General features: G+C 35.2%; 1 protein-coding gene across 5 annotated transcripts in view; it reads right to left on the reverse strand.

Annotated features, from left to right (window-relative positions):
- The window catches only part of HELQ (helicase, POLQ like), a 42,554-nt gene that overhangs the window by 23,251 nt on the left and 5,419 nt on the right, over positions 1–13,884 (reverse strand). For 4 of the 5 annotated variants that reach the window (XM_077882746.1, XM_077882745.1, XM_077882747.1 and 1 more), the window contains 6 exons: positions 11,755–11,852; positions 10,395–10,493; positions 8,782–8,927; positions 4,902–5,141; positions 2,309–2,450; positions 1,684–1,788 (listed from right to left, as the gene is read on the reverse strand). In XM_077882746.1, coding sequence (XP_077738872.1) covers positions 1,684–1,788; positions 2,309–2,450; positions 4,902–5,141; positions 8,782–8,927; positions 10,395–10,493; positions 11,755–11,852 — 830 coding nt within the window. Of the gene's footprint in view, positions 1–1,683; positions 1,789–2,308; positions 2,451–4,901; positions 5,142–8,781; positions 8,928–10,394; positions 10,494–11,741; positions 11,853–13,884 lie in introns of all 5 variants that reach the window. The other variant, XM_077882748.1, reaches the window with a different exon arrangement.

The following is a 13,884-nucleotide window of genomic DNA, read 5'->3' on the forward strand; positions in this document are numbered from 1 at the left end:
TTCTGAAGTACACTTTAGAATTCCCTCTGATGGGGATCCCTGGGTGGCGCAGCGGTTTGGCGCCTGCCTTTGGCCCAGGGCGCGATCCTGGAGACCCGGGATCGAATCCCACGTCGGGCTCCCGGTGCATGGAGCCTGCTTCTCCCTCTGCCTGTGTCTCTGTCTCTCTCTCTCTCTGTGTGTGTGACTATCATTCATAAATAAAAAAAAAAAAAAAAAAAAAAAGAATTCCCTCTGATGAATGACAGTGTTACAACTCTGTAGTCTACCATTTAAGCATACTCTCCCATTTTTCCCAATTTATAGCACACAGTCTGGCTTAATTTTTTCCACCCAACTTTCAACTCTTCAGGATCTGCAGCTCTCCTCTAGATCTATAGAATCTAGTCTGTTGACTCATCTCACACCATCTTAAACTGTCTCTTATTAATTCTATATTAAGTACCTTGAATGGCTTATTCCTTCTCTCTGCTTATCTAAGATGTCTATCTCCTTTACTACCCAGCACTGATTCCTTTTCTTCCTTATAGCCTTTCACTATTCTGAACTGCCAGGGAATATTATAACATTATTTATCTACAAGGTAATTAAAACTTATGGTATTTTTTATTTGATAATTACTTTTTGTATTTTCACCTAAACTATTCAGGTTAACGAAGGTAGACTGCATGATAGGTTTTTTTTTTTTTTTTTTAAAGATTTTATTTATTTATTCATGAGAGACACAGAGAGAGATGCAGAGACGCAGGCAGAGGGAGAAGCAGGCTCCTTGCAGGGAGCCCAATGTGGGACTCGATCCCTGGACCGAGGATCATGCCCTGAGCTGAAGGCAGATGCTCAACCGCTGAGCCATGCACGCATCCCAGACTGCATGATAGGTTGGTTTGTAGTGGAACAACAAATTCAAACCCTGTCTTTGCCACTTTATGGCCAGATGACCTTGGACACACTATTAAAATTTACTTAATTTAAGAATAACCATTGAAACACCTGAGTGGCTCATTGGTTAAGTGTCTGACTATTGATTTCTGCTCAGGTCATGATCTCAAAATCATGGGATCAAGCCCTATGTAGAGTTCTACCTTGGCCTCCCTGCTCAGTGGGGAGTCTGCTTGAGATTCTCTCTCCCTCTGCCCCTCCCCAACTTCACGCAAACTCTCTCTCTAAAATAAGTAAATAAATCTTAAAAAAAAAAGTAACAAAGAAGTTTAATTCAAGAGTAATCCTAAAAGAGAGCTAAATTCTAAGAAAAAGAAGTTTTCCTACTGTCCTTTTTTTTTTTTAATTTTCTGCCTGATAAAGGCTATACTGATTTCACAAATGTTTGTAATATCTTAGAATGATCATAGGGCTACAGGTGAACCTTATTCTTAACAAGGGCAGGGATGATGGATTATCCCATATCAGGACCTATGTCCTTATAGTTTCTTATATCCTCTAGAGTATCCAAAAAGTCTCTCACTTGTAGTGATGCCTAGTTATGATTTGTTGATTTTTCATATTTCACACAACTCAAAGCATTTAAAAAGGTATGTATGAATCTAGGTTCAGAGTTCTGTTAGACTGCTCTTTCCCACATCAGATTAGAAGCTAACATTTGTTTTCATACTTACAGTTCTCATAACTTTCAAATCTCTATTTTCTTGGGTAATGGTAATAAGATTTAGAAATAATGAAAAATACCTTCAAACCAATCAAAGAGAGAAACAAAGTTTGGATTCCCTTGGTGAATTCTTGAACAAGATGGCTATAACAGTTTTCCAACGGTCTGCTTATTAACTCCAATACCTATAAAAGTTAAAGCAATGTTTTGTGTTATTATAAAAAAATAAAGTGTTCCATATAAAATTTTATATTTTGTATAGATCTTATAGAAGCAGGTGGTGTTAAGGACATAAAGACAAACAAATAAGAATTTAGCAGGTGTTCTCATGAAAATGGGAGAAAGATAAATATACTTTTTGTTGTACTCTTTCTAATTCTTAATCACAGAGGAGAAAGAATCATTATTTAAAGAAATATTAGTGGGATGCCTGGGTGGCTCAGCAGTTAAGCATCTGCCTTTGGCTCAGGGCGTGATCCTGCAGTCCTGGGATCAAGTCCCACGTTGGGCTCCCTGCATGGAGCCTGCTTCTCCCTCTGCCTATGTCTCTGCCCCCCTCTCTCTGTGTATCTCATAAAGAATAAATAAAATCTTTAAAAAGAAAACAATATTAGTAATTAATTTTTAAAAGATGATATCATAAAAGGGCTAGCCCAAATAACAAAAAAAGACAAAACAAAAAGCCAACAACAATCAGATTATTACCTGTTGCTTGTCTTTTTCTTGCAGTATAAGGATACTCTCCCCAATAGAATCTATTCCAGCACGGCCAGCTCTGCCAATCATCTGTTTATATTGATTCCTCTTTAAAAATTCCTTAGCAACATAGGGAGCTCTTAGAATAACTCTATGGAATTGATAATATTAATTAAAAGTAATAATCCATTTATGATAATATCTATTTTAAAAATTTAATTTCATTATATGTGATATTAAATTTAATGACAGTTAACTCAAAATAATAAGTAACTGCTATTTAACAAGAACCAACAACGTCCTAGATTATTTATGTACATTATCAGTAATTCTTACAAAATTCTTGGTAATAATGTTCTTTATTATTTTACCTTATTTTATTTACTTATTTATTTATTTTACAAAGAGGCTAACTGAAGCAAACTAAATTTGATAATTACTTTATTAAGTAATATAATAAAACTAAGAGGCAAACTAAGAGGCTTACCTCAACCCACAGAACTAATAATTACCAGGGCCATGGTTTGAATGCGTTGGCCTAGCTACGGAGCTTAATTGTTACTAGAACAACAGTCTCCAAAGACTGATTCTGATACCCCATAAACGAAAAATCTGACCATGCATCACCAACTTACTAATTTATTTATATTACTCTCAATTACATAAAATTGCAGGTTTCATCTGTTTTTGACCTACAAATAAGGCCATTTCCCTGTTCATGTATATAGAAGTCTATAGCCAGATTTCCTGTTTAAAAGTGAGAGGAAACCTATGTCATTTATCTGCTAATCAACCTACTCCTTTACAAATCTCAAGGACAGCCAAGATTATAACTTGGATTAAACACTTGGAGAAAACTAAGGGCATAAAAGAAAAGCAAAGAATATACAGAATAAATGTCTGACAGAAATAGGGAACAGAAAGAACTTTAAAAAGTTCCAATTGGGTGTCGCCTGGGTGGCTCAGTCAGTTAAGTGTCTGACTTCTGAGCATAGAGCCTGCTTGTCCCTCTCTCTCTCTCCTCTGCCACTCCTCCTGTTCATGCTCTCTCCCTTTCCTTCTCCCTCTCTCTCTCAAATAAATAAATGAAATCTTAAAAAAAAAAAAATTATTCAAGGATGGCAAAATAAAAAATAAATCAGGGAAGGAAGCCATGGGATACAAGAGGCAGTGGTAAACAAAAAGCATAATTGACAGGAAGTTTTAAATAATTACGTACTATAAGATGAAAGAAAATTAAAAACCTGGCAGTAAAATTCTAGGTAGTTGCAACATACAGTGGCAGTATAGGAGAATACCCAAATGTTAAGACTGTTGTTATGTTCAGGAGGGGATACAGTCATCGATTAATTCTAAAATGGCAGAAAAGCATGTTTGATTACAACTGTTACAATTTTAAGAGTAACATCTGGGATAAGAAAAATAAGATATATAACTTCCTTTTTTATCCTCCAATTGTCTGAAAAATGGAAAATTTAATCTGTGACAGAGATCAAAAATAAAAGAATGGAAAAAGATATACTTGGCCAAGAAAATGTAATCCTAGTGTTCAAAGTGAAATGAATCAGTGAAAAAAAAAACAAGGATCTATTATATTGATAAAAAATATGATTCAGCAGTAAGATATTTGAAATGAACCTTTATATACCTTAACAGTTTTGAAATACAAAGCAAAAACCTCTAGAAATGCAAAAAGGAGAAAGACAACTCCATAGTAATAATGCGAGACTAACATAACTCTCTGAAATTGACAGATCACAGAACCACAAACAGTAAGAAAACTGAGGGAGCTAACAACATAATTAAAAAATGTGATCTCCTGGAGATGTATAAAACTGCACATCCAGTAGAAGATACATATGTTTTTTAACATGGATGATTTCTAAAAATCACCCACACATTTGGAAAAAAAAATCACAAATTTTAAAGTAAATTTTTAAAATAAAAATTATAAAGAGCAGAAATCAAAGGCCCATAGCTATACAGGTCCATAGCTTTGGTAATAACTGAAAAGATAATCAAAGATCTACTCTGAAAAAAGATACTAGACTCAGAAGTCTTTATGGATGACTTCTTTAAGGTTTCAAGGAAATCTCTATGTTAAATAAACTCTTTCAGATCATAAAAAATGGTAGAAAGCTTGCCAACTGTTTACAATTAGAAAAATAAACCCTACTGTCAAAACCAGATAGGGAGAGCACCAAAGAAGGAATTCTAATATCAGGAAATCTACTAAAGTTATTTTTCATTAAAATATTAAAGGAAACAAACCAAGGGCACTTGGGTGGCACAGTTGGTCAGGCAGCCAACTCTTGATTTCAGCTCGGGTTGTGATCTCAGGGTCATGAGATCAAGCCCTGCACTGAGCTCCGTGGTGAGCATGGAGTATGTTTGAGATTCTCCTTCTCCCTCTGCCCCTCTCCCTACTCTCAAATGAATAAATAAGTAAGATAAAGGAAATAAACCAATCAACTCAGCAAATGATGAAAAAATATCTGATAAATTCTCAACCACTACTGAGAAAAAATAGAACAACAAAACTCTTGGCAAGCTAAGAATTTTAAAAAGTTCTGAGCCTAGCTAATAGCTACTTATATCTTACCTTCGAGCTGGCAGATTAACACCTGCTGCTAGAGTGGATGTGCAGGTAAAAAGGCACAGAACTCCTGTGGAATAGGCCTCCTCCAAGAGTTTCCTTTCATCACTCGTTAAACCACTATGGTGATAAGCAACACCAAAAGGGATGGTGCGCTTTAAAATGGGACACAAGTTGCCACTGCTGATATTCTTCAAGTTCTTAATCACCTCATGTTTTTCTTTCTCCCTGTGTTTCAGATATTGTCTAGGAAAAAAGATCTGTTAGAAATATGAACCCTCAATCTTACAGCGACAAAGTGCCTGTTTTAATTTAATTGATGCACGTGAGCATTCTTTATTGAAAAACATATTACTTTCATTAACAGAAGTGTATAAAAATGTTCTTAGAATTTTGATTCTGATTCCATCAACTATTAGGTCTCTCCGCCTTTTTGTGAATCACAGAGCCTTGTGAAAATCTGATTAAAGCTAAGGAAAAAAAAAACATAACAAACATAACACTTTGCTTATAAGTTCATGGACATGGACTTCTTGAAGTTCATTCTTATACTGCCTATGAATCCAAGGATGCTAGGTTTAGACACCTGCTATAGATGGTAGATGGTACAATTATTTTTTTTTTCATTAGAACATACATTTTTATTGATGATTTAAAAAAATTTGTCATAAATTTTTTTCTCTGAAAATGGAAACATACTATCAAATCATATGTATTTATGTAAAACACTATTTGAACACTAGCATTTTAAAGATTTTATTTATTTATTCATGAGAGACAGAGAGAGAGAGGCAGAGACATAGGCAGAGGGAAAAGCAGGCTCTCTGCAGGGAGCCCAATGCGGGACTTGATCCCCAGACCTGGGATTGCACCCTGAGCCAAAGGCAGACACTCAACCACTGAGCCACCCAGGCGTCCCTAAATATTAGCATTTTAGAAGTTTTAATGATACCCCACAATATCTCTGCATCTAAAAGCACCTATTATTTTAAATTCCTTTTTGAAAAGAGAGAAAGGACTTAAAGAGTAAGTAAAACTAATTAGGAACTGACTTCTGAATACCAGTAGCAAAAAAATATAGTTTATGACGTACACATTATACCCACAGCCTGTGTTGTTTCAGTGTGCTGCATGGAAAGGACAGAAAGCTCTGGCTCTATTAGTCTGCTGTTAACTGTAGGAAGCCAATAACTTCATGAGAAGCTGAGAAACGGTACAAGGAGATAAAAGAACAATAAAGAATTGGCAAGAGAATGGTCAGATGTTATGGGCACAAGAATTAGAAGTGACAGCTGAGGAGGGAACAGCAGACTCTGTTATCACTTTCTAGTCAACATGTGGGGCCTTGGGAAGGATGTATAGGATGAACTCAACTCTTAAGATATTATGTCTTACATGGGGTGAAAATATGGATAATCACCATATAATTTTAGAGAAGGGAGACACTACTTAGAACTGATCAGGTAAGATATGGTTACATGGCAGAAATTGAGATCTGAGCTGGGTCTTGAAGAATGAGTGTCAGAGAGGTGACAAGAGGCAGAGAAGCGACCTTTCCTGGCAAAGGATAAAGCATGATCAAAGGTACTAAATGAGAAGTTCAAAGCTTAAACAATGAGTAGTTCACATGAGTTGCAAGGTGAATGAAGAGTAGAAGAAATAAGGAGGGAGAAGTAAGTTGGATCCCAGCCTGAATTCTAGACTAAGAAAGCACTGTGTTAGTATCATTTTGGGGGAGATTTTCAGGGAAAGTGATAGGACTAGATCTTTGACGGTTGTTGGCAAATAGTGTTTAAAAGTCATTTTTGACTTAGAAGTCAAAGGTAGTGACAGCTATAAAAAAGATAATAATTTTTCTTGAGATTGAGATAATCACTTGGGAAAATCTGTTTCAGGGGCACCTGGGTGGCTCAGTAGGTTGAGCATCCTACTTTGGCTCAGGTCATGATCTCAGGGTCCTGGGACTGAGTCCCACCTGGGGCTCCCTGCTGAATGGGAAGTCTGCTTGTCCCTCTGCCCCTCTCCCTGATTGCTCTCTCTCTCTCAAATAAAACAAATAAAATCTTAAAAAAAAAAAAAAGTTAAAAACAAAAGTTTCAGTCTTTGCACTTAAGTAGACATAGAGGCATATTCTACTGCCCAGGTGGTTTTACCATATCAGCTTCTCATGCCATATATAATAAGGAAGCAAATAATTAAGATACAGTTAATATCCCAGGACTCTAAAGAAATCATGTTTTAAAGATATTGCTCAGATCAGAAGCCATTTAGCTCTAGATTTTACTTCATCTACATGTAAATTACAGAATATCAAATAGAATGCTCAAAACATTATTCACCATTTTCTAATCAATAGTCACCAAAAAGGGATGCTAAACTATACTTAGAATATTCAGCTTATGAAAGCAGTAATATGCAAAATGTATTTTAGAGGAAATTCTCCTTCAAAAAGTGTCAAATCCTATATCTTTAAGAAAAAGTATCAAGTATTAGGGCTCCTGGGTGGCTCATTTTGTTAAGCATCTGACTTGTGACTTAGGCTCAGATCATGATCTCAGGGTCATGAGAAAGCCATAGTTGCAGCTCTGCACTCAGCAGGGAGTCTGCTTGAGATTCTTTCCCTCTGCTCCTCCTGACTGCTCACTTGCTCTCTCTCTGATAAATAAATCTTAAAAAAAAAAAAAAAAAGTAGCAAGTATCCATTATAATTCATTAACTAAGCGTTCTGGAAAACCAAATTTTCAAGTGCTTCAATGTTAAACATCAACATTTATGATCAAAATAAACTATTATCATCAAAAAGCAAAATAAGTCAGAGGTACAGCTAATAAATTGCATGTCTCCCAGTCAAATGTTAGTTTCTAAATTTCTACATCACTTAGCCAGTGCTAAAATTCCCTTAAATTATTCTACTAAACAAATGATTTACTGAGACTACCTCGATAATTTAATTTCCTTAGATTTTTAAAATCAGTATCACCATTGCAAAGGCAGACTATTAGTTAATGCAATGGGAAACTCCCTGACTCTATTCCAAACATCTAGATCTTTGTGCTGGTCAATAATTTTAACTCTCTTAGACCAATCCATGAGAGTAGGACTGGAAGGGGAGGTAGGCACTCACTAGATTAAAATCCAGGGTAATAATGGTCTATGGTGATACAGAATTGGCTAAGGGGCCAAAAAGAAGTCTGAAAAATCCAATAAAACTACACGTGAGACAAAGGTACAGAAAAAAACTGAATGGTTCATACTTAAGGTCACTTTATACTTATCTCTAGGAGTATAACAGAGCCAATATTAAAATACTATCAAGTAACAAACTAATAAATTTCTTAATTACTTTAGAATTTTAATTCAACTGTCCATACAGCTTAAGCGTGGTTTACTAAGAAAACAAAGGCAGCAGTATTATATTAAAGAGAAGGCTAAACTAAAGATATGATTCATATTCATAGTGATCAGTGACTGGTCCTTTGGCTATTGTAGCCAATGGTTGATGTTGGCTGCATGTTGAACCTGCTTGGAGAGTTTTACAAAATAATGATGCCTGGGTCCAATCCTCAGAGATTCTGATCTGTCTGGGATGTAATGTGGGGACTAGGATTTTTAAAAGTCCTTGAGAGGATTCATTTGCAGTTAAGATTGATTATCATTGATCTAAGCCATTATAAAGCATTCTCTTATAAGCCTTAGAATTTTTCTTTGACTATTTCACATTTATGAATTTTATAGTTAAACTTTCTTCAAGGTTAGGCCTTTAGAATCTAGAGTAGCAACTTAATATGATGTTCTACCAGAAATAATTAGTGCTTGTTGAATAAACAGAATACACAGCATATAAATCATGATAAAATAAAACAGTATTTTTAAAAGATTAACGTACTTGCTTAAAAATCTGCATATCATTTCTGCTACATTTTCACAGTTCTTCTTAGTAGGACAGAAAACCAAGCAGGAATGATTGGGAATAACTTCTGTTGCCAATGCTACTAAGTGATCCGGATCCATCTTTTTCAGGGTATCAGAATACTGTACAACAAGATGCAGGAAAGACGCAGTTAGCAACCATGAAAACCTATCATCTTACCAGAGTGCTTTTTTTTTTTAATATTTTATTTATTTATTCATGAGAGATGGAGAGAGAGAGAGAGAGAGACAGAGACAGAGACAGAGGCAGAGACAGGCTCCATGCAGGGAGCCCGACCTGGGACTCGATCCCGGGACTCCAGGACCATACCCTGGGCCAAAGGCAGGCACTAAACTGCTGAGCCATCCAGGGATCCTCTTACCAGAGTGCTTTGAAAGGTAAGGAAACTATCTGTAATTCTGAATTTCTCATTTAACAAATCTAATCATTTAAAAGAAAAGATAAAATGCAGATGAAACACCAAAATGTTAAGTCCCACTTTTAGGTTATTAGGGTTTTAGGGTATATTTGGTTTTAAATTAAAGAAGTGAAAAGAGTAAATGTTATTAATAGCCTCTCCTGCATGTTCATCTCCACCAAAGCAAAACAAAAAAGTCCACAGAGAGAAACACAGATTGGTCCTAGTAACAGTCAAAGGACCACATAAACAAGATATATCTTTTACTATTACTAGCAGTTTTCATAAACATAGATTCATTCATACTACAGGATATATTTTCACAAATAGAAAATGTATTCATCAAGCAGACACAAGGAACCCAACATAAAGAAAAATATAAAATCATTTAAAACTCTCACTTCTTTCAACTTTACTGAAAACTAAGATACAGATTTAGAATAATATATTTTTATAGAATTCTAAAAATATTGTAAAATCCCTTTCTCCCCCTTTTAATATCCTTTATATAAGTCACAGAACAGTAACATAGCAGACATTAATGTTTTCAGACCTAGTATCTGAACTACATAGCCCACAAAAATTTCTTGTTTTGTACTTGTTGCTGAATGAATAAACGTTTAAAGCAGAGATCTCCAGATTTTCTTGGTTCATGGAGCTCCAGGGCCAAAAGAAATACCTAACAGCTTTGTTTATTAGGTATTTAGGTACAGACAACTTAAGTATGAATTTCCTCACAATTTAATAGCCATTTGCATAAATAACACACATCAGTTGAATGAAGAAAATATTATTTCATTCTTAACCACAAATAGCCCACTAACAGGATGTGCTCACAACTGGGCACTGAAGTCTTTCAAATCTTCGAATCAGATTGGACATGACTACCCTTTTTCTGTCCCACATGGATTTTCACATGGTATTTGTTTACAGTAACTGCAAACAAACAAAAAACTTCACTAAGGTATGTTATCATAGAAAGGAATACAGTGTATCTGATGTCCAAACTGGAAACTACTTAGAACCAGTAGTTTGTATGATGTCCAAAAGAGGTCAAGCACCAGCTGTTTCTCTAAAATATCTAAACTATCTCATAGTACCCTGTGAATCTTCTGTGGTGCCCCAGGGCATCAAGTCTGGAAAGCTCATATTCCAGGGTTATCAATGTTACCTGACAATTAAGGAGACGTGAGAAAGTCATTCCGTTCTCAGCTTTGCTGTCAACCTCATATATTGCATCGTTTATTTTCAAATATTCTTTTAATTCAACCTTGAATTAGAAGGACATTTATAGTTAATACCATATATAACCTCCTCTTTCCAGAGTTTTAAATTTTGTAAAATGTTGTAAAAATGGACAAAATTGAGCTTTTATAAGGTATGTAAAACATGCCTCAATTTAAAAGTTTTTTTTTTTTTATCATTTCTTTAAGTCTCTTTTTCCTCTTTCAATCAAAATAGGGATTAAATCCTTGAAGAAATACTTTTAAACAGCCACTAGCTAAAAGAAAAGCAGACACTTGTATTTGTTACAAGTATAAATAAGTCAATGTTCACATTGTCTTGTGTTATTCCTCAAGATCTAAAATTTTCTGTCTTATCAGACACCAGGTTTTTTTTGTCCATTTTATTTTTTTATTTTTTTTAATTTTTATTTATTTATGATAGTCATACAGAGAGAGAGGCAGAGACATAGGCAGAGGGAGAGCAGGCTCCATGCACCAGGAGCCCAACGTGGGATTCGATCCTGGGTCTCCAGGATCGCGCCCTGGGCCAAAGGCAGGCGCCAAACCGCTGCGCCACCCAGGGATCCCTCAGACACCAGTTTTAATTCTAAATACCACCATATTATTTTTAATTTAAGCATTTGTAGCCAAATATGTTTATAAATAGTTCATTGCACTTTTGAAAGAATAGTGTCTAATTTGACTATTAAAGTCAGCAAATATCTCTCAAAAATTCATGCACACTAGCAGTGCAGACAGAGTATATGTTCATTATAAGTGACTTTCAAATAACTATAAATTATATTTATTTACTTAAGTCTTTTTGGGAATACCATTATTATGGGCTTAAATTTAAATCCACATGAAGTCTTAACTTATTAAAAAAACGCTGTAACTACCAAAGCATAAATATTTGAAAATATTTTAACTTTTAAGATAAATGTTTTTATGGCCAATAACTCAAAACTTGACTAAATTTTGGCCAAATGAAAAAATTCACCCCTACAGAATAAGAAGAGTGGAAAAATAGAATGCGTCTGGAAAATTTCATTCAATAAAAATTCACTGAAGGTCCACAGGCCAAGCATTGTCCCAGGTGCTACAGATACAGTAGCGACTCAAGCCAAGATCCCTAACAGTTTACATTCTCTGTACATAAACTCTTATTAGCATATAGCCATGGGGGTGGAGTTATGCCCCTTCACTACTCTATAGACTTTTTTTAAAAATAGTATGTTTGCTACTTTTCTTTCTAAGTAAGATGATATATAAAAATATCCATACATGCAAACCTTAGGTACATACTGGTCTAAACTGACTGGTATAATATTCGGCTTGAAGGAACTTTTGTAGGTCTTCAACATTGGTCAGTGTTGCACTCATGCCAATAATTTGAGTTGTTTCTAAAAAAACAAACAAACAAACAAAAAGATTGAGGAAAATGTTATTAAGTTTAACACAATAGTAATTTTAGCAACCTTTTTGTGATCTGGATTCTTTTTGAGTGATCTGGGAAGGATCACTCAAAGGAGGGAGTGGGGAGGAGGTACGAAAAATATGAAGATATAAGCAGAGTATTATTCTGGCAATCAAAAGCTGAAAACTTTTAGGTATCTTGACAGTCACTATTTGGAATTTTACAAAATTTCACCCTTGGCAAAAAGGTCAGCTCTTTACCAAGACTTCTAAGCAACAATAATGAGTATAAATATGCTTGTTGATATCTGGACCACTGTTATGAAGAGTTGTAATATATGTCTCACAGGTATAGCTATAGGCAGATGTACAGAGTAGGATGCAGGGCTGAATAGGTCCTGAACTCTTGCCAAAATCATCCCCTTAGGGGATTTTGTGATCAGGTTGTCAATTTTTTTTTTCCACAAAGGTGGAATGAAAGTCATGAAGCTGCATGTCCTTCTGGGCAGTATAAAATGGCTGCTTTCCATAGGAAAACAGTTCAATCAGGCAGGTTCTATTACTATTATCCATTTTATAAAATTTTGTTTATTATTTAAGTAAAGCTGACATACAGTGTTATATTAGTTCCAGGTATATAACACAGTGATTTCACAATTATATACATTACACACTATTCACCACAATAAGTATAGCTACCATCTTATTACAATATTACTGACTATATTCCTTTCAACCTATACCTTTCAACTCATGACTTATTTTATAGTTGTAAGTTTGTATCTCTTAATTACCTTCACGTATTTTGCCCTTTCTACTATTATCTATTTTTGATGCCTAAGGGAACAGAGGCACAGTTAATATAACTTGCTCAAGGTGGTTAAAAGTAAGTTTGAATTTTAATCCAGCTCCAGAGTATGTCCTCAACCATTATGCTATGCTATCTCTCAGTGGTAACACATGATCCCCCCCATAGAGACAGCAGGGAAAGCAAGAGAGAGTACTTCAGCATTCAAAGGAAAAAAGAATGATAAACAACCAAATGCTGAAGAAAAATAAGACAAGGACAGTCAGTGTACACTGGATTTGACAAATAGGTGATGATTCTCCTCCTTTCCTTGGCTATAATTTTTCCATAGAATTTGTCACCATCTGACACACCATACGTTTTCTTGTTTATTTGTTTATTGTCTACTCACTTTCACTAAAATACAGGTTTGATGAAGGCAGGGGCTTTGTGATATTCACTGCTATATCCTTAGCACTTAAAATAGTGTCTGGCACAAAGTAGATACTCAATGTTTTCAATGAATGATTATAAAGTGCTACAACGTGCCTAAACACCACTGCTATCAAAATTTTTTAAATAATTATTTTTTTAAGATTTTATTTATTTTGAGTGAGACAGAGATAGGGAGAGAGTATGAGCAGGGAGGAGAGGTAGAAGAGCTCCCCACTGAGCAGGGAGCTGGACATGGGTCTCGATCCCAGGACACTGAGATCATGACCTGAGTTAAAGGCAGATGCTTAACTGACTAAGCCACTCAGGTACCCCTTAAAAATAATTCTTAATATTTAAACTTTATAGTTAATAATTTTCCCATATATAAGCTATTGCAATATATAACTCAAGTTACTATAAGAGCATATCTATAGATAGGGAAGAAGACATTTAGAGCAAATATTTCATATACCTTGAAAGACCATCTGATGTTGCAAATAGCTCCTTAAAGTGACCACTTACATTTACTGCTTTATTGGTATGATGATGATGATACCAGTGGCAAGAAATGCTTATTGAGTGCTATGTGCTAGGCAATTGCTGAATGCTTTACACTAACTCATATAATCCTCACAACAATCCCCTCAGGGTGGTACCATCATTATCCCCATTTTACAGATGAAGAAATAGAAAGGCTGAGTCATATGCCTACACACTTATAGCTGGTAAATTGAGGATAATACGGGATGTCCTCAAATGTTAATCTCCTTCATGTTCACAACTCTGTTCATATACCT

The sequence above is a fragment of the Canis aureus genome, chromosome 33 (genome assembly GCF_053574225.1).
Source record: "Canis aureus isolate CA01 chromosome 33, VMU_Caureus_v.1.0, whole genome shotgun sequence".
NCBI classification, from domain to species: Eukaryota; Metazoa; Chordata; class Mammalia; order Carnivora; family Canidae; genus Canis; species Canis aureus.